At 38.8% G+C, this 26,743-nt stretch overlaps 1 protein-coding gene across 1 annotated transcript; it reads left to right on the top strand.

Annotated features, from left to right (window-relative positions):
* Nucleotides 1-859: 859 nt before the first annotated feature.
* Nucleotides 860-26,652, top strand: LOC117425322 (E3 ubiquitin-protein ligase znrf1-like). Its single transcript, XM_034042167.3, has 5 exons — nucleotides 860-1,818; nucleotides 17,221-17,316; nucleotides 22,684-22,789; nucleotides 23,972-24,062; nucleotides 24,959-26,652. The coding sequence occupies exons 1-4, from the start codon at nucleotides 1,434-1,436 to the stop codon at nucleotides 24,027-24,029; spliced, it is 645 nt and encodes a 214-aa protein (XP_033898058.1). The 5' UTR covers nucleotides 860-1,433; the 3' UTR covers nucleotides 24,030-24,062; nucleotides 24,959-26,652.
* The last annotated feature ends 91 nt before the right edge of the window (nucleotides 26,653-26,743 follow it).

Genomic DNA, 26,743 nt, shown 5'->3' with positions numbered 1-26,743 from the left:
AACTCCGCCCCTCATGTATAGACAGCACTAATCAAACTCACATGGTCTCATATGGCGTCCTGAGGACCATGGCCAAGCCAGACATCACTGCAGATAAATAAATAAATAAATAAAAAAATCTTGTCGTATTTTTATGTAGCTTTAGTTTATTTAGAATTTATTTCCCATAACCCACGCGAGCTGCTAAATAACAGTACAGTTTCCCATACCTGGAGGAAGACTATAACTCTATACTTTCTCTAACACATAATTATAAAAAAGGTTAGAAAAGTTTATATGCCAATAGCGTTCATTAAGTGTATTCTGTTGTTACAAGTTTTGACCACTTGGTGGTGGTGTTTTACTGTAAATATTTTACAATATTATTTAATGAAATAAACTGTTTTTTTTTTAGATGGGCCACTGGGCCAGAACAGGGCCCTTATTGTGTACAATATGCTTTCAGACAAAAGGAGCAAGAAACTTTAACTTTTTTAAAAAAAATGTGTTTTAGTCAGTGCAGAACCTTAAAAAAAGAAAGGCACTATATCTGAACATTTATAGTCACCTGGGTCACAAGGCTGGAGCTTAGGATCCCCAGCCAACACTGCTGTATATGTACCACTACACTATATACCTCACATTCCACAGATCTTTACCCATTAATACCAAATTGTAGAATTGACTAATACTACCAGAACATGTTTTCTGTTAAGGTGCAAAGCTCGCTATTTTATTATTAAATACATTTTCAACCACTGGTAGCACACGGGGTAAAAAATCCAGTCTCTGGACTCGTAGCTTACATTAAAATCAGTCAGTTACAGTTACATGTCTACCAGCCCCCCCCCCCCCCTCCATCCAAAAAAAGTATCTGGTCTGCACAGGCGCAAAAAGCGAATCTATTGTCTTCCGCACGCAATGTAGGGAGAAGCTGAGACTGAGCGATTATGATAGCAACGGGGAGCGGCACACACTGACCCGAATCCAGCCGAGTCTGGGGGGGTGGGGGGCTTAGGGGTTGAAAATAAACCTGACACCGACATAGGCGGCAAGGCACAGACAGCAACAGCTAAGGCATGCTAACTGGGCAACTGTGCTTAGGACTAGGAGGAAAACACTGCAGCAGGTCTGGGCGGGCGTTTGTTTTTATATGTTTATCAGCTGAAAAGAACGGTTCGGTGGAAACGTGTGGCTTTTTTAGCCCACAGAAATTAATAACTTTATTCTCTCGTGTTTTGACTATGTGCTGTTGCATTGGATAGTGATGCTGGTTCTGTCAGATCTGACATAGCTTTTGTGATTTCCACCAGTGGGTCCGGAATCTACTCAGCAGATCTTGGCTTATTTAGACTACGTCGGAGACTGGCAGACATAGATAGCTAATAACATAGTGTACTGTGCCTGAAAGAGGACCGCTGTGTTAGATATCGCCCACTTTTCGGGCGTTTTGAATGGGGGGTAAACAAAGCACGGCGGGGCGGTCCCGGGGAGGTTTTCCGGGCGTCTCCACGGACGATAGCGCGGTTACCCCAGCGGCCCACTTCGGGCACTACCGGACGGGCGGCGCTATGGGGCTGCGCAGCCGCTCGGTCAGTTCGGTTGCTGGGATGGGAATCGACCCCGGTGTTGCAGTGCCGTTCGGTTTTTACGCCACTCGCGCGACTGGTGAGTCAGACAGGACCGGCGGAGGCTCCGGGTCGGACTCCCGTGGTAACGGCTACCACGAGACGAGCAGCGGTCATCACACAGATGGGGTGCTATATCTTGGATCCCGGGGGTCGCTAGCGGACGCGTTACCACTCCACATCGCACCTAGATGGTTCAGTGCGCACAGCGGTAAGTGCAAAACCAGTATTTTTTTTTTCTACATTAAAAGCACGACAGTTGTCTTACAGGGACTAGTTGGTCGGCGGGCTGAGATGGGCAGTCTGGAGCATGGAAGGTAAGCGCAGGTGGTAGTGGCAGGAAGCTCGTGTTCTGGTTGTGGACTGCAGTAAAGACTGAGAATCGTGAAAGTACATGTAACACAGTGGTTGGAGGGCTAAGCTGCAGTGCAGACGATTTTAAGGTCCAGCTCTGAGGTGCTACACAGCTGGAGAACTGTTCTTCCATTTACCTGTTTCACCTACATTTTCCTATTCACTCAACCCCTGCACTTTAATTGAAAATGAGCTACTGGTACAATGACACTTGTTCCATTTCTATGAGAACTTGACAGTGGGGTTGGACTGTAGTGTGACAGGTAGCGGGATTTAGCTCAGGCCTATGGATACAGCGTATAGACTGTTCACCTCTCAAACAACAAGCATCTCTGACTAAGCTGTGTGGCTACTGGTTGGCATCTAACAAAGACTGGATTCAAATAATTAAGCTGCAAAAGCCTTCAATCAGAATAGACCTTATAATTCTCCACTACTGTGAAGGTGAAGGCAAATTGATCAGACTTTATATTTTAGGTGTATCCTTGTAAAGTGTCTGTTGTTTTTGGTGGAGATGTCCGAAAATAAGCCCCGGAAAATGAACTTTTTCTGTTAATTTCATGACACTTGTTGTATCTCTTACGTGGTTGTAGTCCTTATCTAGCACTGTTGCCTGTTAGAGACAGATGCACTGTACTGCCAGTCACTTAATGTTGCTGCCAGGGCATCACCGCTGCACCATGCAGTTAAAGGGCTTTGCACACTGGATCTGTAACGTCATTTGTCACGATGATCATAAACCACTTTATTCTTTAGTGCACTATGATGGAAGTTAAAACGTTTGCTAATTATTACGTAGAAAAATCTACTCTCTTGTGTTTGTAAATTTAACAATACTGCTGCTGCTACAGTGCCAAAGCCTCATATCTCAAACACCATTTGAGGCATTCACTTCATATTGGGAGGAATTTGGTAACCTTGAAATAGAACCTTCACACCATACAGCTGCCATGTTGAGGTCATATGACTTGGTAGATTGGCAGTGCACTAGAGACAGTACACATTGAGATACTGTCTTCACATTTGGTACACAGCTGTTTTTTTTTAGTCAAGTTCCATTATGTGTGTTGTTCACTGCAAATTTACCATGTCACTGCCACAGTGTTTAAACCCCATGGACGGTGTATGTTTTCAGTCATTTTCCATTGCTGGTGTTGTCCATCTTTTTTTTTACCACCATTGTGTTTTAACTGCTGGCTATGTCAATTATACAGATCTATGAATAAAGTGATTACAGCAATCAGGAAATCATGCAGGCAAAGTAAGGGACAAGTTAAACCGTTCCTCAGCTGAACTTTTTTTTTTAAATTTTTATTTTTTTTAATGCAGTTACTATAAACTGTTACATGCTTTAGTTCATTTGTTTAAATTTGAGACGTGCACAGTGAGCGACAACACATTCAAGGTAAGCATAATGGATTCATCTTTTAACCATAGTCCTTTAAGTTGGATTCTGGAATAAACAGTCTTCTGCTGGGGTCTGGACGTATATATCTTTGTCACAAAACACAAGGTCCAGAGAAGGAATTACACAACTTTTGGAACTGATCCCTCATTCGCATCCTCCTGGCTCTTGAGAGGAAGCTGGAGCTTGGCCTGGAGGCATTGGTACAGTAGGATATACAAGCCTCTGTCTCTGTCTGTCAGTGTGGTCAAGTGACATGTTCAAAGGCTAAATCCAGCACTGTACTATACTGTACCTTCCCTGTTTATAGACTGTAGTAATGCTGTGCCGACAGCCTTCAATTCAACCTTTCAATCCATTCCTGTAACAGTACTTGCCCTGTGAATAGACACACACACACACCAAATAGACAAACACACCTTTCACAATCACTAAACTCAGCCATTTGCAGTCTAAGCTCTTTGGATGCACTCAGATTGTGCTATGCTGTAAACCCATTGTGTTTAGATGTCATACAAACTGGAATAGAAAACCACACATGAAAGAAAAAACATTATGTAGGCAATCGATGTGTGTTTTGATTTTGAATCTGATGTGCCGTTTTTAGAACTTTTGCAACATAGAAAAAAAAAGGAAAAAGAAATGCAATAGCTAAAAAGAAACTCAAATCTTACAGTATTTCTTGGCTGATCTGTTGTCTCTGTTGTACACAAACTGCATGCATACTTGATTTACATGAACATATCAAAACTGTTTCTATCTGAAGCCACGTGTAAGTTCAGTGGAAGGGACTGAGTTTTTTTTTCAGTGATGCCACCTCTGTATCTCACTGTGGTAAGCAACTGTTCATCTTCCAAATATAAACAAAGATGTGTTACAGAGCTATAAGTTGGCGCTACACAGTGGAATGTTTTTTGTACATTACCATGGGGCAGATCTCCAGGTAAACATTGCACTGCAGGACAGGGCTCTGGTGTCTTTGAAATGAATATACAATAAAGAATGATAACTTTTTTGATGAGTTTTTCTTTGGTTATTAGGCTACATTGACAAATACACTAGCTGAGATGTTTGTCTGCTTGACTTAGTTTCTTAGTATCTGGCTTGTTGCTTTCTGACTTTCAGAACAAAGTCTTACGATACACAATATCTCTCACTCTTGACATCAGGAGAAACTTGCAGTTACCAGCCTTCCCTGAAGTTTTTTGTTTTCTGTGTTCGTGCCAAGGAGGTTGGAGACATCTGTTTATGAAACTCGGAGAGAGCGTCATAAACAGTAATTCTAACCGATCTTTGTGTGACAGCATAAAACTCAGATATGGTGTGCTGAGGACTCTCAGACAGCTGTAAATAACGGTGATTACTGGCTTGAGAATTACTTGCTATAGAATAGTCTTCTGAGGATCAATTTACTCAATCCAGACTGTAGACAAAGAAATAAGCTGCAGTCCCAAAACAAAATGGAGATTGGATGATCAATTTGTCAGATGTGCCTACTGTAGGGTAATTAACATGGCAAATACGAGAGCTTCTGTATTTAATGCTAAGCTCCCTGGTGAACAACAAATTAATGTATTGACAAGTCCAAGTTTTTTGCTATTTTTTGTTTTGTGATGCAACAGCCAAGATTAATTAACGATCTTACACCGTGCTAATTAAAAGCAGTTAATTACTTTATTCAGAAGTTTTAGATGTCTTTCAAATACCACATTCACAAATTCACGTCAATGACATCCTTAACTGATCACTTAATCATGTTAAGGACTGAAAAATGAAAACAAATGTAGCAGTGGCATATCAATTAGTGCATTAAACAGTTTGTTTTTCTCCCTTAAGTATCAAAATACTGTACCAGTTTAACCCTTAACTCTTGGTACAAGCTTGATAAAATATGGATATATCTTCACTTCTCTACCTCATCAAGGGAACTGGCCTTCTTTGAGATGGGCATGGATTTGTAAAGAGAGACCAATTTAAAGGGCAGCAGTGTATATTTTTATTTCCCCACAGTGAATATTGAGTTTGCACCTCTTTATTGCTGAAAGCGCATACACAGAGAGTTATTGTATATTAATATTTACTGCAGCCCAGCACTGCTTGTATATGACCCTCTACACTTTAGTTTCAAGTGTGATCAAAACCTCTCCCTAATCAAAAAGACAGCATTTACTGTACACTACTAAAAGGAGATAATTGGCTTTTCAAATGAAACCTAAATATTTTAGCAGGCCCTGTTGCTGAGCACGTTGGTTAATTATCTAATTAAAATCTGGACATATGTCATTAATCGGCGATCAAGAAGCCTTGTTCTGGTGGTTTGTTTGTGCCACAAGGAGGCTTCCTTTTCAGTCAAGCTTTTATCATGGAAGAAGTGCACTCCAACTTCATTTGGGGCTACCAGGGCCACACAACCATGTATAGGACAAGAAATAGGGGGATTTAATGTAGTAAGGAGCTAATAGCTGTTGCTTCTGCACAATGCCTGAGACAATAGAGCCAAGGTGTTTGTGTGTATATCTGGGACTGTGTTTAAGCAGAAAGCCTTGGTGTAAGAATGGATAGCAAAGAATATTGGAATAATTCATTATCTGTGCACGGGTTGAATATTCCTGGAAACAGGATATGATGACATGTATCTTGGTCAGGGGTCGGAAACTTTTCCGTACACAGACACGCATTACCGTGGCAGTGAATATGTCTAACACACACATGCATGTAATTGTATAGAACTTCTGTTTTGTTTGTCCGTGGCCAAAGGTGTTTTTTTTTTTTTTTTTACATGTCCTTCACCACCCGAACCCTGATCTTGATACCTCCATGCAAGTTTATACAAGTAATGAATAAATGTTACCAAGTATAATGTGGAAAATGAATGTATGGATAAATGGAGGCTGTCTGTACGTAGAGTCATGATGCAGAAAGCTATAATTTTGTATTTACAGAGGGGGGGATGTTACGGACATGGTTATATTTACCAAGCAGAGCCTTAGGACGAGGAATATGCAATGGAATCTTTTAAGATTGTCCTAAAATGTTTCTGCAGATATTGGTAAGAGTTCTGTGCACTCTTTAAAACTAGTTTGGGATATTTTATCCACTGAGGGCTGTACGTCGCTTTCTATTTTGGGAATGGAGCTTCCATGTTTATGAATATTTGTAAACACTAATGCCACTAATACCATTTATATTTAGGGATCAATTTGATCAGCCTATACCCAGCATGAAAAACTACAGCTTGAGCTTTTTTTTTAAGCATTTTGCAGCACTGGATTGCATTTTTTGGATTCTGGATTGCATCAACTACAGTGATTACTTTGTAATCCAGGTGGATTTCCTGGTACTGTAAGAAACTCTTATTAAACCCAGCTGTGGCTTATCCTGGGTATAGGTTTATCAAATCAACCCCTTAGGCACTTATTTCCATCAAATTCACAAAATCTAGCTACACAATACAGTAAAAAGTAGAACTACAGTATCATTCAGACATACTCTACATTGCTAAACCGTTCAAATAACAACAAAGCAAATAAATAATATACTGAATTAATTTAGGGGCTGATACAGTTTATCTGAGTTTTGTTTAAACATTTATGCAACATTTAGTTGTATTAAACTAAACTGTTTTGTGAATGTATAAACCTGACAACTCAATTGTGAAGAAATGTGGTTTGACATTCCCTAGCATTGAAGAACGGCTCAGTTATTCCCAATGCTGTTTATGAAAGTCATGGTGACCTAGTTGTCTATGGTACTGTACATCTGTAACATTTTATTTGTATTCTTGGCAGTCGACTTTTTATTATTATTATTTTGAAAGAATTCTGCATGCCAGAAGCCCGCCCTTAATAAACTTTCCTAACTATCATAATGACAGCACTTGGAAATTAGCACGAATACAGTGTGTGTATAATCTTACTTCTCAACCTCAGCATGGCCACACAGTGGGTGTAAATGTAAAGTTGCAGATGCACACTTTGATGTTGTAGGTAGAAATCAAATCCACACAGAGTCAGTTTCTCCTTGTTTGGTGTTAAGTCTTCCCAGTGAATCTAGGTCACCATTCACCCAATAAGCTGACGCCTATTTACTGTATGGTTCTGTCGCTATAGGCCTGAGGCTGCCGTCACTATGGCAACCGTAATATCTGTCACTGCAGCCAGACAAGTCCAGTGACAGGCTGCCAGGTAACAGGAAGGACCACAATGAAAACCAGCACTGGAGTCCGAGAGGGATCTGGAATGTAGAGGTGGATCTCGGAATTCTGCCAAAAAAAACCCCACTGGTTATGGCTTTTAGTATTTAACTCACGAAGCTATCAAATCCTGCCTTTCATAAGCAACACCTAATTACCAATATTATCCCAGCACTGAAAGCAGAAGAAAATGGGCTTTGGACCGAAAAGCTACTGTGTTGACAGGGATATAATTAATTGAAGAACTAGGCAAGATAACATTCTTGGTAAATCCATGATGGGCTCATCTTAAATTTCTCAATTAGCATTTGTTTTATATTGACTTTTTATTTTCCAATTGGATTTTTGCATTGTGCGTAGTGCCATCTAGTGGCCTATGACTTCTCGTCATTTTACAGTGGCCCTTTTTTGGTCACATGAGTATGTTTTAAATGTGTCAAGTTTATTCAGGTTTAAATTGAGTTGCAGTAAAATTAATGCCGGATTTGTGAATTATTTATTTTCCGGTTGACAACAAAAAACACTGAAATGCTCTTTTTGAATGTACCTTTCTTATGTTATCTTGATTAGATGGGAATTACATTTTTGATTGCAATATGCAGTTGATTCAGATAGCTTTCAAATGTTTTATTGTAATTGTTGCTCACTTGAGGAAAAAGAGGCTAGGTCCAGGATGTTCTTTTGTTGATTGTGATGATTGTTTTAGACACCAAAACCTACCAGGACTGAAAGGTGTCCCAGTTTCATCATAAAGCAATTCTCCATGTGTAAAATGCAATTAGACTTGACATATAGACAGACATAGCCCCATATTATGACGCATGCGATAACTAATGTCTTTACCAAGTTTCAACAAAACTGCAAAGGTTTCTCTAGATACATTTAATAAATAAATAAATAAATGTGGCATGCAGACAGGCAGCCTTCATTCATCTCCAAATGATGATACAGTACACTATATTACAGTACAGTGCTAAAGAAAGTAATTCACCACAACTTAACAAGAGGTTATCTAGATCTATGTAAGTGTGCCTGCTTCCACTATATCCCACAGTATTACAAAATACATATGCTTTTTTATATTTATTTTCATTTTTCAAAAAGTTTGTTGCATCGTTTAGTGAAATAATCCAACCACCTTGATAGAAGTATGATGAAACACTGCAGCCACAGTTTTATGTTAACAAAGTGGCACCTGAGGTGTTCTTGGAAATTCATACTATCCGCTTATCCAGCTGACATAATTGTACTAAACACAAAAGCAGTAGAGCCAGATTCTACTGTCGCTTTGAAATCAGAATTTCTTCAGGTTTTGTGATGTTTTGTCCTCCTATGGCCTTACAACAAATCATATTTGTGCAGAAGCTTGGAGTGTGTTTTTATATCTTGTATCAAGTGAGAATTGTTGTTCTGAATTTGTCTCCCTGTCTAATGAAGGTACTGTAGTTGTGATGTGGGGAAAAAAATCCCAGTTGAGTTAAATAACCTGGGTGGATTACGTACTGTACTAAAAAAATGAAGTGATGGTTGGAAGCATTTTGACCTTTGGGAGTCTGCATTTGGCACTGGATGCTCATGAAGAATCCCAACAATGCTCAATCGGGAGGAGCATATACTTTGTTTGATTCTAGCTTTGAAAATGTTTGGCCCATTCAAATAATATTGGAAATATGGAAATATTTCCTCCTCTTTCATAAAGCACAGCATTACATGGGGCTTTTACAGTCACCACAACAGTACTGTGAATGATCAAAAACAAACAACATCTATGATAAAAAAAAAACAAAAAAAACATGGTTTGGGACACTTTATGCATTGTAAGCATTAAATACACACATAGTTTTCGTTATTTGGTCATTTTTGTTAAAGCCAATGTAAGTATAGTAGCTAATGACCACGTGACCCTTAAAGACCCTTAAAAAGCATTCTGCCACCTGTTTTACCACTTAAAGTGCTACTATGTAATGTTTTTCAAGTAACGAGTATTTATTAAAGTACAGTACTTGCCCTTAATAGTATGCTGTCAATATATTTATTTTGTAATGTAAAATTTTGATTTATAAAAAAAAAAAAAATACAATGAATACATGTACAACTAATTTTCAGTGTTGAAATGTGTGGGTAGTTTATGCGTTAACTGTTTCATTTCTAATTTTGCAGCATAAGATATTTGTGACATGGTCTTCGGAGAGTTTTAAACACACTTGTGCTCAAGACTTTAACCACTTCCTCCCACACTCCAGCCCAGCATGTTCATCAGGACTGAGCTACCTCCTGAGCACCACAACCCAATACTAACCACTCAGCTGTTCGATTTCTGAACTTTTCTGTCCCACCAACCCTGCTTGAGGTCCACCACCAACACATTTTAAAACTGAAATCGCAAACACTAGACATCTATGTAAACTTGCAGCCTGGCAGACTTTTGCTTCACAGCATGCTTCATACTGAAGCTATCACTGTGGCATTTAAGTCTATTGCAGAGGAGACCAGATCAGTCCCGATAAAGAGAGACTGCTTGCAAACTGTGGTGTTAAAAGCAAGGAGATGCAGCAATGAACGACACTTAGGTACTGTATAGGTCTTAGTTTTGTTGTTTTAGATTACTTTACAGCACTATAATAGACTGCATTGTTAAATAAACTAAATCGGTATCCTAATTCTTCCACCTTCTCTTTTTTAATAGAAAAATGTAATCCTTTACAATCACCTTTACACTGTCAGTCAGTACAGTATATTTACATGAGATTCTGTTAAAATCTGATTACTGAACAGATTCAGAAATCTGGTCATGTAAACTGCACTATGAATTTTGGTAGTCGGAATTTGAATTCTTGTGCTGATACAAGGACCTGAGGTAACCACTTCAAATCGTTTTTCAAATGGATTTCTCAGTCATGTGAGGCTGATTTCATGCAGGCTACACTACTAATAGAACATCAAAGTGCAATAGAGTGATGTACTAGAGCAGGCTCTGTGGAATATCAGAGTGCACTAGAGTGATGTACTAGAGCAGGCTCTGTGGAATATCAAACTACTAGAGTGATGTACTAGAGCAGGCTCTGGAATATCATACTGCACTAGAGTGATGTACTAGAACAGGCTCTGTGGAATATCAAACTGCACTAGAGTGATGTACTAGAGCAGGCTCTGGAATATCAGAGTGCACTAGAGTGATGTACTAGAGCAGGCTCTGGAATATCATACTGCACTAGAGTGATGTACTAGAGCAGGCTCTGAAATATCAGAGTGCACTAGAGTGATGTACTAGAGCAGGCTCTGTGGAATATCAGAGTGCAACAGAGTGATGTACTAGAGCAGGCTCTGAGGAATATCAAACTGTACTAGAGTGATGTACTAGAGCAGGCTCTGTGGAATATCAAACTGTACTAGAGTGATGTACTAGAGCAGGCTCTGGAATATCATACTGCACTAGAGTGATGTACTAGAACAGGCTTTGAGGCACAGGTTGTTCTGAACAGTTTGGTGCAGAAAAAATATTCAATAGCCTATTACTTCATTAATGTTTGCAATGAAGGACAAATGGTAAAACAGTCGTATTGCATATTAAATTAGCAGCCATTTAAGTTTGTGATTAAATTGACATAGCAGAATTAGCTCAAATTAATGGCACTCGAATATAAGAGGGTTTAAAGCATTTAGCTTTGCAGAGCAATGTACTGTAGTATTTCCTGCTCTGTAGTTGCCATGGGAACGACAATGCCTTTCTTCCTGTAAGGTGATGTTTTAGCACAGGAAATGCCACCATATTGTATATTAGAAATAAATGAAGCAGTAGATCTCTATCTCTAGTGTCCCTATAGGTGAGTCGTTGTTGGGGGAATTCTGCAGGTGTGATGTCTTGTCTCAAAACCTGTCCAGATTCAGTTGTTTCGATGGCTTCCCCTCTTACATATTGTTATTATTTTGCTTTTATGCCCCCAGGCTCAAGTCAAACTGATGTGTTCTTGCTATTTTACTCTTGTATTTGGTTATCCACTTATTGACTTGGGAACTATCAACAGCATATTTTAAGCATATAACCTATTTTTTGTCAGTGCAACTAGTTTTCAATAGCAGTTTTATTGTGTAGGATGTTCTCTGTCATCATAATATCTAACATATATGTATTTAGGTTGCTTAAAGGTGGCAGTCAGAATATACAAAAAGTTATTTATTAGCTATAGTAAAAGGTAGAAGCAGTCAAATTTTATGACATAAAAAAAAGGAAATGTGGAGATACTTCAAAATCAGGCCCTCATTTATTTATTTACTCTGTGAACCTGGCGTTATCCAGATAAAAATTGTAAATTGTTTTCACTAGACATTTACCACATACAGCATGTTCATGTGAAAATCTGTCTGGTGATTGATGATGTGATGTTTGGGGCACAAAATAGCTTTGAGCAAAGTCTGACATTTCCTCTGTCTGGATCCACCGGTGTTTGTCTGGTGCTGTAAATGCATCTCCACGAGTTGTGGACTGCTGCTCCTTTTATTGCATCAGTATGGTCCTGGGGAAAGAGCCTTGAGAAAGAGAGTCTTGATGACATTAATGGCAAATTGACAACACTTCATAAGACTGGGTTATGACTAAATATACCATTCAGTAGTTTGGGATAAACACCAATCACAAAATGTTTTAGTACAAATATTTATTGAGGAGAATGTGGAGTATGCAATTTTACAGAGAAGTATGCTGTATATACACATTAATTTGGCATCAAACCTAACTTGGTTTGAGGGCTCGCTGACTGGCCGACTGGACGAGGTGGAGACCCCCCATTGACAAAACCTAGAAATTGTTTTTTTAATAAAGTGGAGATGGGGAGGAGGTAGGTTATGATGAAATCGGAACACAAATGAGAGGTAAGTGAAGAGGGTATTTATAGTGCTAACCATTTAAATTAGCTGATGTGTAAATTGAATGATTCAGTTTGGTGACGTGGATATTGGTGACTGACCCTCCTCCCGAACTTTAGTTATAAACTTCATTTTGTTGCCATGAAGATGACTTAACAGTTTTCTGAATTAATCTACTGTGACCATTTTAATTGTTCATTTATTGAACAAAACGTGTGAAAATTAGGAAACGCAATGAGCAGACAAGTTTCCCCCATTATGAACTGATAATCCCCAGACCTTTCTGAGCACTACCCAACATGTCTGTGCATCTTTGAAGCTATGCTGTACCATCACATGAAAAAAGAAGTGGAACCTGTTTGGGAAGGAGGATTTTAATGAATCACTGCATGCAGGTGGATGTAGACTGTGTATCACAGTATGTAGGGAATGTCCATTATTAAGCATCCCCCTAAGAGGAGCTTGTACTGTGTCAACGCCCTGCCAATGGTCTGATATGCCATGCCCTTTAGGTTACTGGGGATGCTTTGTTTTTCATTGTTTTTGGCTGTAAATGTTTAAACATTGAGTGTAAACATTCTTTTACTGTTTCAGCTATACATTTTCAGTAAAAAAAGGCTTGATTCAGTATTTAGTCATATTTTAATTTATTTTGTTTTTAAACGTTGCATTTCATTTTTACATACAGTACTTTTCAAGTTCCAGTGGGTTACAATGTTTCAAGATACTGTTGGTTAAAAATGTATAAAAAAACTATTAATCAACTATTAAAGATAGTTGGAGCAACAAAAGTCGAAACAATTTGATTGAAAACATCATAAAAACTAAAAATACTTTTTAAAGCTTCAAAATTGGTACAGGAAAAATGATCACATTCACTACTGCAGTATTTCAACCAGAAAGAGTTCAGCGCAGTTCAAGACAAGCACAGGCCTGCAAGAGTTTGGCTACCGACCAAGATGGGCTCCCTAAGTTGAGCCATACTTCAAGAGAAATGCATATTTAGGCTTTAGCATTTATGATTAAAACATAGCAAGCTCATACTGTATTCTTTGTTACACGCATAGATTTTTTTGTCACTGATACTGATTCATATGAGGTTAATTTATCCTTGATCTTTACAGTAGCTAACCTAAGTGCTTCAGTCATTGTTAATCTTTGACTTGCACCTACTTTATCATCCTCCAATGAGCATTTAGCTCTGCAGAATTGCAAATGCAAATCAAGCTACTGATTGTTGTGGCTTTTGATGCATGCTGTAACGTGCTACTGCCAGAAAATACGGGGGAAGTATGAACCTATTTCAGTAGCTTCATAATGGCAAATACTGTATTTGAAATTCAGATGGAAATAACCAATATTGTTTTATCAGGAATGTTCACGTTCTACAGGGATAATCTCCAATTTCTCTTTAAAGAAAGCTCAAGTTGTGCGTTACGTTTGCGTAAAGTTAAAGTGTTTGAATGTATTACGGTAGGTTGTCAGATAGCTGTTGTATTGTGACATTGAGAGGATGTGTCTGTTGTTCATTATGTTGGGGGACTATGAGCCTGCAGTGATAGCAGAACCCCTGATAGGACTGCAGTGCAGGGGGTGGGTGCCCAGTGGAGAGGGAAGTGCAGAGGCCAGCAGCTCTGAGCTTCAGCAGCAATCAGAATCAATGCAGGCTCTGTCTGGCAGGCGTGATTCATGTTAAGCTGCTGCCTTAAACAAGAGATAGAGAACAGGGGGGGGCGGTGGATCAGAAAAATGGCTTTTTAACGTCAAGGCACTCTGCCTTGTTAATATTTAGATGAACTGGAATTCATTAAACAAGAAAGATTAAAAAAAAATGTGTATTTACTTATTTGCAATTGTTTTCTTTTCAAGGAACTCAAACAAGAATTGATATAAAAGAGAGGAAAATGTACCTCTCAAAACTTGAAGCATTTTCAGGGAATTCAAGGAAAAACACTATTGTGAAACCCATCCTCAGGCTTGTCTGCTCATACTCACAAACCTACATTGAAAATGTGTTTAAAGTAGGAATGTTCTAACAGATCTTGATACCTTCACCTAAAACACCAACCCTGCTCTATCACAGGCCTTTTTTTCATATTTTGGTGTATAGTGAGTGTTGTATGTGCACAGACAGCATAAGTAATGCTGAGTGGTTTTTAGATCATTAAATATTTCTAATGTCTTGTTGGTGATTTAATTCTGGGGCCTATCATTTATTTCTTTCTCCTGTGGTTCTCTGTTTACATTTTCTTTCCCTGTGATCCCCACCCACCATGTAGAATCCTGTCTGTCCCGAAGGTGTGAGTGTGGTTTAGATGTGCTGGAGACTCCCCTGCCTGGTTCTTGCTCCCTATTGTTCAGGGAGCCAGCCTTCCAGCACAGCCCAGCATATTGCTCAAAATAGCAGCCAGTTGGAATCTGGGTCAGCTGCTCCAAGAGGAAACTGTGGAGGATGGGAAAGAGAGAGACAGAATGACTGTGCACTCTTTTTGCAGTTTGTTACCATTAGGACAGTCTGTCCTTCACTGCCTTTAACTCTTACTTATCTCAGTGCCAGCCTAACATGCAGGCCACACTTCCCTGACGTGCAGGCTCTGGTAAGAGGTAGTGTTTAAAATGTATTGTGTTCGCCAAATGATTCTTGAATGAAGAATACCTGAGTTGTATAGTTTGTAGAATACTGTCCCTATCTCATTTAATTAGATATTTTAACAAAATAGTCCATCATTAAATAATAGTTTCTTCTTAAAATGCATCATACAAGTAGTCCATCAGGACCATCACATGTATCGTGATACATATCATATAACTACATGCATGTATTGTGGCATTAGCGTATCGTTGCACCCCTACCCTTCTCCTGCCCTTTATCTCGTTTATAATACGAGTCACCCCTCAGGACAAGTTCATACTGGGGTGATGATTGATGGTGTATCTCAAGGTTATTCTTAGGGCAGGGCGTAAACTTGTTTGTTTTTGGTCCAGAAAATAGGCTGGAGGTCCCTCCCATAGTCCTGAGTACTGTAATGCACTGACAGGGGAATGCAATCCACTGTTTGGAATACTCTGACCCTGAGGTGTACAGATCCTGTCTGTCGTGTTTATCTTGAGATTTCAATACGTAGCTGTGGAGCCACAGGGGCCTTTACTCCCCAGCGTGTTTACCTGTGTGGAGGTTGCTAAGTAACGTTGTTCACTGAGGTTGTTAGAGAGGAAGATTGCAAACAAAGTTGCACCAGGACACTGAAGCACCATTGGGAGTTTTACATGGATCTACATTATTTTGGCCTGATTTTTAAATATTTTTTTGCTTTTATTTTCTGGATTTAATGCGGTTTTATTTGACTGTTTTTTGGTCAGTTGTTTAATATGGACCATTGTTTAATATGGACCATTTTAGATTGGAGTCTAAAGGTCATATAGCCTATCTGAGCACATAAAAGCCCAAGCACAGAAACTGTCAACCAAGACTGTTGGTATAGTGATTTCCTGACAACAGATCTTATTTAAACAGACAGAGATGTTCCAAGGTCAGGTCACCAGCCTGGGTGTTTATAACAGAAGAGTTTGAAACAGCGTTCTGCATTAATACTGTACATTAAACTGACAGCAATGAAGAACTGGGCAGCCTTTTTGGCCCTCTGCTTGATTGACAGCTCAAAAGCCAAGTGTCATCAATGAGTAATAAATCAAAAGCATGTGATTAGGTAACAAGATGTTTGCAGGTTTAAATATGTTACATCTCCCTCACATCGGATGTCCGCACTCATCAAATAAGCAAGTTCAAATAATTATTAGTTGATATTATTTTATTTTCAAGGTTAAAGACACAAAAAAAAACAAAAACATGTTTGGACCAAACAATGGCCGTCCTCAGCATTTAAATAGGTTAAAATTCTGAACATGAGACTGGCCTGTTAAGTCCATTACATATGTGTGACTTTTTAATTTACATCTGCAAATAGACAGTACACTTGGGAGTTATTGTCCTAATGTTTAATACATACACAGCTGTATTGTCTGTTAGTTTCTTACTTAAGTCCTATCACCTGTGTTGTTCAGGAAAAATTAACCCTTTCACTGATGCATTGCTTTATACTCTGTCCATATCAATGATACAGACAACATGCTTTGACATAGGCACTTTATAGTTGGTACAAAGTTATATCCTATGATTCTCTCAATAATGTTTATTGCAGGTGGTGTCCAATTTCAGTGCCTTATTGTTTTGAACCTATTTATATATACAATCTTTTGATACAGTCTTTTTTTACATTTCACCTTTACAAACCGTTCAATCTTATACGGTATGGCACTGGTTATTAGATTAGGCTACTGATGAGGCTTTTTATTAAGACGTTATAAATACATTATGATACAACAGAAAATGATTTAAGTAGTTCATTTAATTAACAAGACCAATACTATCTACAAAGAGTGGAGTGAAGTTGTGATTATTTTACTTGTTGCAGCACTGTACTGTACTATGTGTTTTTTTTGTTTTTTTTTTTTCCCTTTATTTAGGTTTTACCACAGTAAGCTGACTTTTGGGAAACAATTTTTGTATAGGGTTTTCTTTGCATCTACGACTGTGTTCAATGGTTTAATACATAAGATAGATGATCATTTATCTTTACCACCTACAGTACAGTAAATGGTATGTAGTTTGACTGCATTTTTGTTTGTTTTTTGTTTTGTCAAAATGAAAAACTAAAACAACATCATCACTTTGTTCCAGTGAAAAGCTGTGTTGTGGCTCTATATATTAATGCCATTGACATATTCTGCTCTTTCCACAGGTTTTAAGTGCCCCATTTGCTCTAAGTCCGTAGCATCCAATGAGATGGAAGTTCACTTTATAATGTGTCTCAGCAAGCCCCGCCTGTCTTACAATGGTAAGTTAATGCTTTCTGCTTTTTGCTTTAATAGTGATGGTGTCTTACCAACTATCCCATACTGTTTGGGATCTAAACAGACTTGGTGTCAGAGCATACACTTTCTGATGAAGTGGCATGCAGAGTCTAAACCATGGAGGACAGGAGTAAACAGACACCAAAGAATTATACTTTGTGTCAGATTGAATAGGATTGTAGAACACTGCACAGATCATTCACCTCCAGACATTTAAATGACAGTGAACAATGCTGAAACTAGTGATTCAGCCCGTGGAAAAATGAATGCCTTTTTCTTAGACATTTTTCAATGCTGCTCCAAGCACATCATTCCTGTTACCACCATGTAGATAAGCCATCCATTGGGATCGTGCTAACCTATTTTCTAAAAATGGAAATTCAGGCTCTGTGCTAGACTCCTATTGGCTGTTTGTTGGTCCAAAACCCCCAGCATCCCATCCCCCGGTCAGACAGAAATGCTTTACAACACTAACATCCTCTGGAGTCACCTTTCAACTTACACAGCAGCTGCATAGAAAACGTAGCAACACATGCCTTGTTGAATGACCTGAAGGCAGTGTGATATAATGGTTATGGATTTGGGAGTAGGTGTCTAGTGGTTTGAGCTGAAGGACTGGGAGGCAGTGTAGCTTTGCTTTTAGAGGTGGGGACTGGGAGGCAGTGTAGTCTTATGTTTAGATTTGGGGGTCTGGGGGGCAGTTTGGTCTACCAGTTAGAGCGGAGGGTCAGAAAGGCAGTGTGGCAAATATTTGAAAAAAAATAAAAGCGAGAACCATCTCGGAAATGTATAAAACTGCATGGTCCTGTAACTTTATTTAAAGGAAATATTACTAAGAATTGGATGCTCTTTGTTTCTGTAGCCAATGCTGATCAGTTGTTGGTATTGCATTCTGGGAAATGTATTTTGCGGTGGCATGCTCAGACCACGTGCATGCAGATTCACTGTTTAAAGGCTTTTGCAGAACTACAAAACTCCTAATGCATGGGGATGATGCCAAGTTGTTGCAGCCAATGACATCAACGACAAGTGTTGAGATGATGTTCCACTGTGGGGTTGAGTGGTTGTCCAGACCCTTTAGGTTATGTACTGTCCAAAAGACACCTTTTTTTTTTTTTTTTTAGATAATCCCTGACATTGTTGTGTCTTTGCAATAAACAAAGTGGTCATAGACATGTTTTAATAAAGTGTATAACTTCAAGAAACACTTCAAATAAAATAAAAGTGGAAAAGGGAGCATTGTACAATGCAAAAAAACAACACTATTTACTCACCATTTCATTTCTTTTTAATTACATTCCACATAAGAAAAACTGTGCTGGAAAACGTACCTGATCTGTACCTGATGGCAGACAGAAAAGGACCCCGATTGACTCGCTTCCCAAAACGAAAGCAGTACCAGTGGCTTTAGGTACAGTAGAGATCACTATTTGGCCACTTGTGTTACGTGCGCATCCTATCCCCACTTGCTATTTTAGCATAGATTCTGGCAAGGTCTTAAATTGCTGTGATAAGTGTTACTCATCTCTATCAATTGTGTAATTTCTGGCGGACAGGGACGCATTTTTTTTTTGCCTTCGAATACATGTAATGGAATGTCTGTTCAGATAGTCTGATATTTGTCCCCGCTCTAATATTGGTATGCAATTGAATGTGATTGCGACGCTGCTGTTTTTCTATGAAACATGGCTGTTGCACATTATGTCCCTAACCTGATTAGGATTTGAACTCAGAATTCTTTTCCTGGGGCGTCACCCCTCTTCAGCTCCTGTCCTGGGTTCAGTGAGATGCAGGGGCTGTTTGTTCCCCAGAATCAGGGCTGTTAAACAGTTTAGCAATGAGCTGCCTCACTCTGAAGAGCAGGAGAGCAGAGATCAGGACTATATTTAACAGAATGTATTAATATAGCATCAGGCAGAGGCGCGTTTTCAAAGGCACACCGCGCCTCACGTGGCACAGCAGTCTCTAGAGGAGTTTGTTTTAGTGCTGCTCGGCAGACACGCAGGATCCTTCCTGGCTTTCATTGAGCCTTGACATTGAAATACTTCAGTTCAGCTGAGAGCAACAGAATCAAAAGAAACTGAAGTCACCTTACAAGTGTCTCACTACAGGCAGATACTGTGCTGCCTACAGTAACTATATCAGCACTTGGGCAAGTGGATGTTTAACAAGCAACTGTACAGTACACACAGCCTTACAAATAACCTTGGATACAAACACAAAAATAGACTCATTCAGACTCACACTCCGAAACACACAGACAAAATCCTACACACAAACAAACCTCAATATTGGGATTATATTCCCACCCTCCCTGTAAAATGTTAAAGTAGATTTGCTTGTTGTAAATGCATTGTACTTTACACACACTTTCAATGTATCCTTCCTTATCATGAAAACATAATTTAATGATGCTAAGAGACATTATAGAATATTGATAAACTATAACTGTTATGTTGTTATTTATCTGGCCAAAAACATTTCAGCATTTCTAAAAATCCTACTTGTTGGCTAGAACTGAAATGAAAATGGCTGTGCTATGTGCATCTGATGCTAGATCAGGAGCACTGTGCAGAAACATAAACATAATAGCATTGTGTTAATTCATGTTTGCATTGCTTTTAACAACTATTTTTCAGGATTTTTTAAATATATATATCAGTATAAAAAAGCATGACAATGGATTTGCAAGAGTTAGAAATGACATCCTTTCCCTGAGATGCTACTGTTATTGTGATAAGATTACAGACGTCAAGGTTGGTATCACAATACGGTATTGACCTTGCATAAGGAATGTGTAGCTGAAATTGGTTTAGTTTAACAGTCACTGTGATTTTCAAGGCTGACTTGTTCCCTGTAATGTAGTACTCTATCTGCTTTTTAATCAAATCTACTCTCATTTTATGCAAGTCAGGCTACTATTAAGTAATATCAAAGCCTTTAAGAGAAGAATAGTCAACAGTTATGTTTCCATTTGATGTCCAGAAATATATTCATTGTACATCATGCTGTTTTCATTGTTTAATATTGAATTACTCATAGTCCTATTAAATGTACTGATACAAAATCACAAAAGCATGTTGCTTAATCCTACTCATCAACAGCATTTATATGTTAACATGCTGTACATCTACTACAGCACCAAGAGTGAGGCCCCACCGCCATTTCCTTTAAAGCAAAACAGAACAAACTGACAACAAAACATAAAACTGAAACATCTGCAGTGTGCTTATTGTTGAACTTTTACAGTGTAAATTAAAAAAAAATCTCACAAATAGTGCTTAAGGGTGTCGATATGACCCAAATTATTCTGATTTTCTACTTACTGTATCCCCTGGTATTAATGGATTAAACTAGTGAAGAGGAGCCTAAATGAATTACTCCTGTTTCTGTGTCTACCACCACAATGAATTTCACATCTATGTGACTGTTTCTTGCACAAACTTTAAGGTAAAACTTATACGAAACACAAACGTTTCAGTCGTGTCGTAGTTATGGATGTTGCACAAACTATAACAGTGCTGGGTATATACCCATGAGTAATGCGTTGAGTGCCCTTGACCACCTATCTGCCTGTGAGATGTGCAGCATATTGTTGCTGCTGGAGGTGTACGGTCTGTCATAGATTTTTCCCTGCCGGATAACCACTCATCCAACCGTCATAAAACTTTGTATGGACATTATTTAGCAGAAGGTACAGTTTAAATACAGTTTGGGGAGTCTCTGAGTGGCTCACCTGCGTGGTGTGTAGGGTGAGTCATACAGTCAGGGAGGCGCAGGCTTGTGTAAGCTCAGGAATCTTTGCTGGGGATTCCACAGGAAAAGCTGATGCAGAATCGTCAAGGACTGAGTCATCTCACTACAGTACTGTGCCCCCTACAGCCCTTTCGCCTTAGCCCTCCAGGGGTCTGGCAGCACACCCACATCTGCTGTCTAGATCCTGCATCTCAATTAACAAGTTTTGTGTCTCAATTTGCAAAGCAATACCGTCTCTTTCCGTCCCTTTTCTGGTATCCAGGAAGTGGTACACAAACCAGGGCCAGCCTTCTTTTAAAATCGTCCTGACCCTAAGTAAGTGGTAATGGAGCAGAGGTCTACTGGAAGATTTGTAGCTTGAGTAGTACTGGCTAATTGGAGCCTTTTATCAGAGAAAGTGTTGATCAGGGGTGTATCAGTCAGGTTTCATCTTGAAGAATGCTACAATGCAGAGATGTAGGTCTTGTGCTGTATATGAGAAGTGAGAATAAATGCAAAGGGTGTGGCAGATTGTGGCGGGGTGTCCCCGCCCCTGTGCATATTTGGGGTTTTATGTTGGGCTATGTAGCACGAGTGTTGTAATATGTATTTAGGCACAGGGATTGCACAATCACTTCATGTGCAGATAAAATGTGTATTAGTATGTGAGCACGGCGAGTGCACAAATGAGTTCACGTGCCAGGATTCAAGTGAATAATTAATTAGAAATTGATCCCAGCACAGCTGTACATATAGATGCACGTTTCACTCACTCTGGGTTGTGTGTTTGAGAGTGGAGAACGGGAGAGAGACAGAGGAGAGAATTTATCCCAATCAATTTATATCCTGTGCACCGCTATATCCACATATAATAGATAACATGAAACACACCACATACAACATAAAACACAACATACGCACAGGGGCGGGGACAGCCCACCACACAGATATATATATATATATTTATATATTTAAATAGATAGATAGATATATATATATATATATTTAAATACCATGAGGCAACAAGGATAGGTTGCCTAGGAGGGGTTGGACAAAGAAAAGCAGGTGCACAAGAAAACTTATAAATCCTTATTATCAAGTCTTATAATCCTTCAGAGGGCAGCTGTCTTCAAACAGGAGGGGTTTATGGGATTTGAGGCCAGACTAGTTGCTCTTCATCATCTGATGACCCTAAATGGGGGGAGCTGAAGACTGTTTATCAGATCCCCAACTATAAAATCATTACTAACTAATGTAGGTTGATAAGATTATTTTAACAAATGGTTTTACAACATTACTTTGCCTTGCTACTGTACTGATTGGCCTTGTTAGTTACCTAGTACATACCAATTTTTTGCAGGTGTTTTTATCATACACTGAATTGCATAGACAACAGTATAGAACCTTCTTTGCTACACTATAACTATATAAATCATTATAAGCCTATTATCTTACTTTGCTGAGTCTTTGATTGTATTGTTTTGCTTATGTAAGTGTATTTACTGTCTAATCTTGCTTAGGTAACTGTAACTGTTTTATGACTTCCCTAGCCTGACCTGACCTGTCCTGTTACTAACTGCTGTAACCCCCTGATGTTTTCTCTGCCGTTTTTTCAGATGACGTGCTGAGTAAGGATGCTGGTGAGTGTGTGATCTGCTTGGATGATCTGCAGCAGGGGGACACAATAGCCAGACTCCCCTGCCTCTGCATTTACCATAAAAGGTATAAATTCTAAGAGGATCTCATCTGCTGTCATAGCACTGATTCTCCACAAGGGGTTGCGCTGACTCCTCCCCAGCCAGGACAAAAATCTCAATACTATGGTGGTTTTTATCCTGGTATTGTTTAATATACTACACAGTGCCATGATGGGGCTGTGTGCCCATCCTGATCATAGAGGGACACAAACTTAGACCGGACCTCTTCTCCTTTTATGGTGACTAAGGAACACAAAACTGTCTATGTTTTTGCAAGAGACTTAAAGAGTAAGTAGTGGGGTTCAGAAAACTATAGCTTTACAAGTCCCCACGTGTTTCTACAACTGTTTCAATAACGTACCTGTAATTTTTCTTTTACTTGTTAACATCCTGACAACTTTTTACACTTTAAAGTCTGTTTCAAAGCTCTAGTGCAATGATAGTGTAAGGATTATTGCCAACATTGTCAAACAGGTAACACAGCAATAACGATCCATGATGTGGTACGGAACAGAAAAGCCAGAGCAGTTGTTATGTTTGGTTTTTTTTTAATTGCGCTTCCTGCAGTGATTTAGAGTACAGATCTCAAACCTCAGTGCACTAGAGCAGCCATTTTGAAACAGACTTTAAAGTTATAAAAAGTAAAAAGTGTAAAAAGTTGTCAGGATGTTAACAATGAAAAAAATTACAGGTAAGTTATTTAAACAGTTGTAGCATAACGCGGGACGTGTAACGCTGTATTTTTCGGAACCCCGCTACTTACTCTTTAAATATCTGAAACGCCTAATTGCCAAATTGGGGAGGGATTTAAACCTAAACTGATTTATCTGATTTGTTCACTTCTAGCTGTTTGTTTAACATATCGGCGGGTCAATGTAAGACAGACTTCATGCAACCTTGAGGGATGCACCAGCAGTAGTGAGGGAGAGCTCAAGGGTTTGTTGCCTCCCCTTGGGTATCTTGTGTATTCCATTAGCTGTCCTTCTAGTGGGAGCGCTGTATCTGCTGGAGTGTCAGTCTCCCTGACAGACGGTTTATTGATTGCTGTCATTGGCATGCAAGTCACTGGCCTGTCTGAACTAAGAAGGCTGAGTAATCCAAGCGTTGAAATTCAGTGTTTTCCTGCCATCTGAAATAATGTAAAATGTTCTGTTCCCTGATCACACTGCAGATGGTCTAACCTTGCTGTCCAACTGTCTCTCCACAGCTGTATAGACTCCTGGTTTGAAATAAACAGGTCTTGCCCAGAACACCCCTCTGACTGACCCAGGCTGGATATCCCTTCATTACTATTACAGGTCAGACATAGAGCTGAATTTAGTAAGGACTTGTCCTCAACCTGAATTGGTATGTCTGTCCCATGTACTTGCCATTTACGTGCACTGCTTCTATCTCTGTACTGTTACAGACAGCACGAGAAACTACTACCCCCTGTCTGTGTATCTGTTAGTCTCTTTACAGTGCAGTTTTAACACAGTATAAAAGGTGATGTAGTGATAACACTAGAAACTGAAGTCCTGTTAATTCACAGGGCAGGTACGGTGCTAACAGGGGCATTGGGCTGACAAGTGCTGTGTCATTTATGATACACTGGAAACTGCCATCTGGTGGAATGAGAAGGTAGTTCAGTCTCCTGCTCTTGCAAAAAAAAACCTGAGATTCTCCTGGGATTTAACATTTAACTCTTTCCTGTGATTGTGTAACTATTGAGCATTGGTAACCTCTTTGCAGCAAGTAGTCGCAGGAGCACAGATAGACATAGTGGCAAGCAAGTTTATAGTTGAGATGTACCGTATGTAAAATATAGACTAACATGAAGTGGCTAGCTCAGAACCTATGGAATGATGTAGCTATAGGACACTGTGTAATTGAACTTTAGTGTATAATGGAATTATAGGATTCTACAGCTTTAAAGACCCACAAATACTATATGCACAAAGAGGCACTGAGCTGGCTACTGTATACCTTGTGTTAGCACAGTGGTTCTTCAAAATGGATGTGCCACAGTCATTTTGTAATTTAATGTTTTCTATGAAAATTAATGTAAAACTAAATTGTGTGTGTATATATAATATATTTGGGTCACATTCCTTTTACTGGCACATTATTGTTTAACACACGTATGTCATTTGGTTTTGTAACCAGAGCTCCAAGTTAAACTTGTGGTATGTCTTTTGTATTGTGTCATCTACAGGTCACTTTATGGACTTGACCTAAACTTGCATACCTGGAGATCTGGACACAGAGACAACCAAAAAAACAATACATACAAATAAATAAAAACAAACCTCGAAACCTTTAACCCCGCCCCCCCATATCCCTTCTGTGTTCTGCAAAAGAAGTCTGAAATCATCTTGCCCCATTTGATCCCTAATCCCTGAGCTTATAGCTGAAGACACAAGATTCTTCACAAAACATTTTTAGAAAATGATGTCCTACAGCAAACGAGAAGAGTTGGGGATTTCATTGATCATGGTTAAGGCCGTATTTTTTTCACGGTTATCACAGACTTCATGATTTCTGTGAAATGTACTCGTTGCCGTTAGGTCCACGTGAAAAAAAATTCCCATTTCTGAAAGAATTGTGAAAATATATATATTTTTTGTCACTTAAAAAAAAAGCAAATGTTTGCCTTATTTACGCACGGCTAGTTACACTGCATTTAGGAACCTGGCAAATGGTTTAGTTTACTTATGGTAAATGATTGAACACACTGCACAGAGTTGCACAATTTCTTTATGTCATCAATGAAAAAGACACCAGCTCTGTCCAGTACAAGAAGAGGACATTTCAAGTGTCTGTTGTTATTTTAACTTTTATTTATGCTTTTATTTTGTTTGATAATCCACTGATTGTGAAAATAGAATGTCTTTAAAATGTGGACATAAACAAAATATTCTACAAATATCTTGAAATACCTATGAAATGCTGTGAAATAAGCAGTTTTCTTTACCGTGAAAAAAAAATACAGCCCAGATCATGGTAGCTCTAAAACTTGACTTGAAAAAATCTCTCTCTCATTAACGAAAGGGCTTGGACAGATGATTTGGGAGGGGGGGAAGAGGAGTGGTGCTGGTTACAGAGTTGTATGTCTGGAGGCTTAGTTAAAAACGCAATTGAATCAGAAGATGAGTCACATTTGAATTCCTGGGTCTCTTCTGAGGCATCTGAACTGAAGAAAATTGACGATGTGAGGTTCTTTTTTGGCAGTGCAGTTTGTTGGTCTGTCCTTGAAATGTTTACAAATTTAATCTTTTGTGTGTGTGTGTTATTATTTTGCTGATGTTTACAATTTATTAAGAAAAATGGATGAGCACTCTTATTTCTACCTAGTTACACTTTGTGAGTGAAAGTTGCCAAATAAGGCTACCTGTATAAACTGTGTGTTTGTTGGTGAGCGAGAGTGGGTGGGTGGGTGTGAGTGAATGTTTTTGGGGTGGGGTGGGCACCTTTTGGGGAGCTTAGCACTATATGTTGACTGAATGCAATCAAGTTACGGCACATGGAGTGTTTCTTTTTCAAAGCACTTGAGGGAAGTGTTTATTGTCCAATGAAAGCTGTGGAATGGTCCCAAGATCAGAATTGAAACCACAGGCAGTGTTGTATATGTTTGGGAATTGAGAGATTAAGCTAGATTCAATGTATTCCCTATATATCCAGAAAAGCCTTTTTAAACCACTCTGTGTACTGGGAACCACTTAAATATTTACTCTAGAGGCTGTGGGATTTCTTTTTATATCATTTAAATTGATGCCTGTTTTAGGAGGTAGATCATGTTTAATGATTTTGATGTTTGAACTGTTGGCTGGAAAAGTTTGTGCATTTATAGTAAAAAAATAAATAAATAAAATAAAATAAAAAATATATATATACATACTAAGAAAAAAAGGTTTCTCAGTGAAGGTGATTTGATAAGTTGTATTGAAATATTATATATATATATATATATATATATATATATATATATATATATATATAT

This window comes from Acipenser ruthenus, chromosome 20 (assembly GCF_902713425.1).
Source record: "Acipenser ruthenus chromosome 20, fAciRut3.2 maternal haplotype, whole genome shotgun sequence".
NCBI classification, from domain to species: Eukaryota; Metazoa; Chordata; class Actinopteri; order Acipenseriformes; family Acipenseridae; genus Acipenser; species Acipenser ruthenus.
Note: the sequence above shows the minus strand (reverse complement) of the source record. Positions and strands in the feature narration are given on the sequence as shown.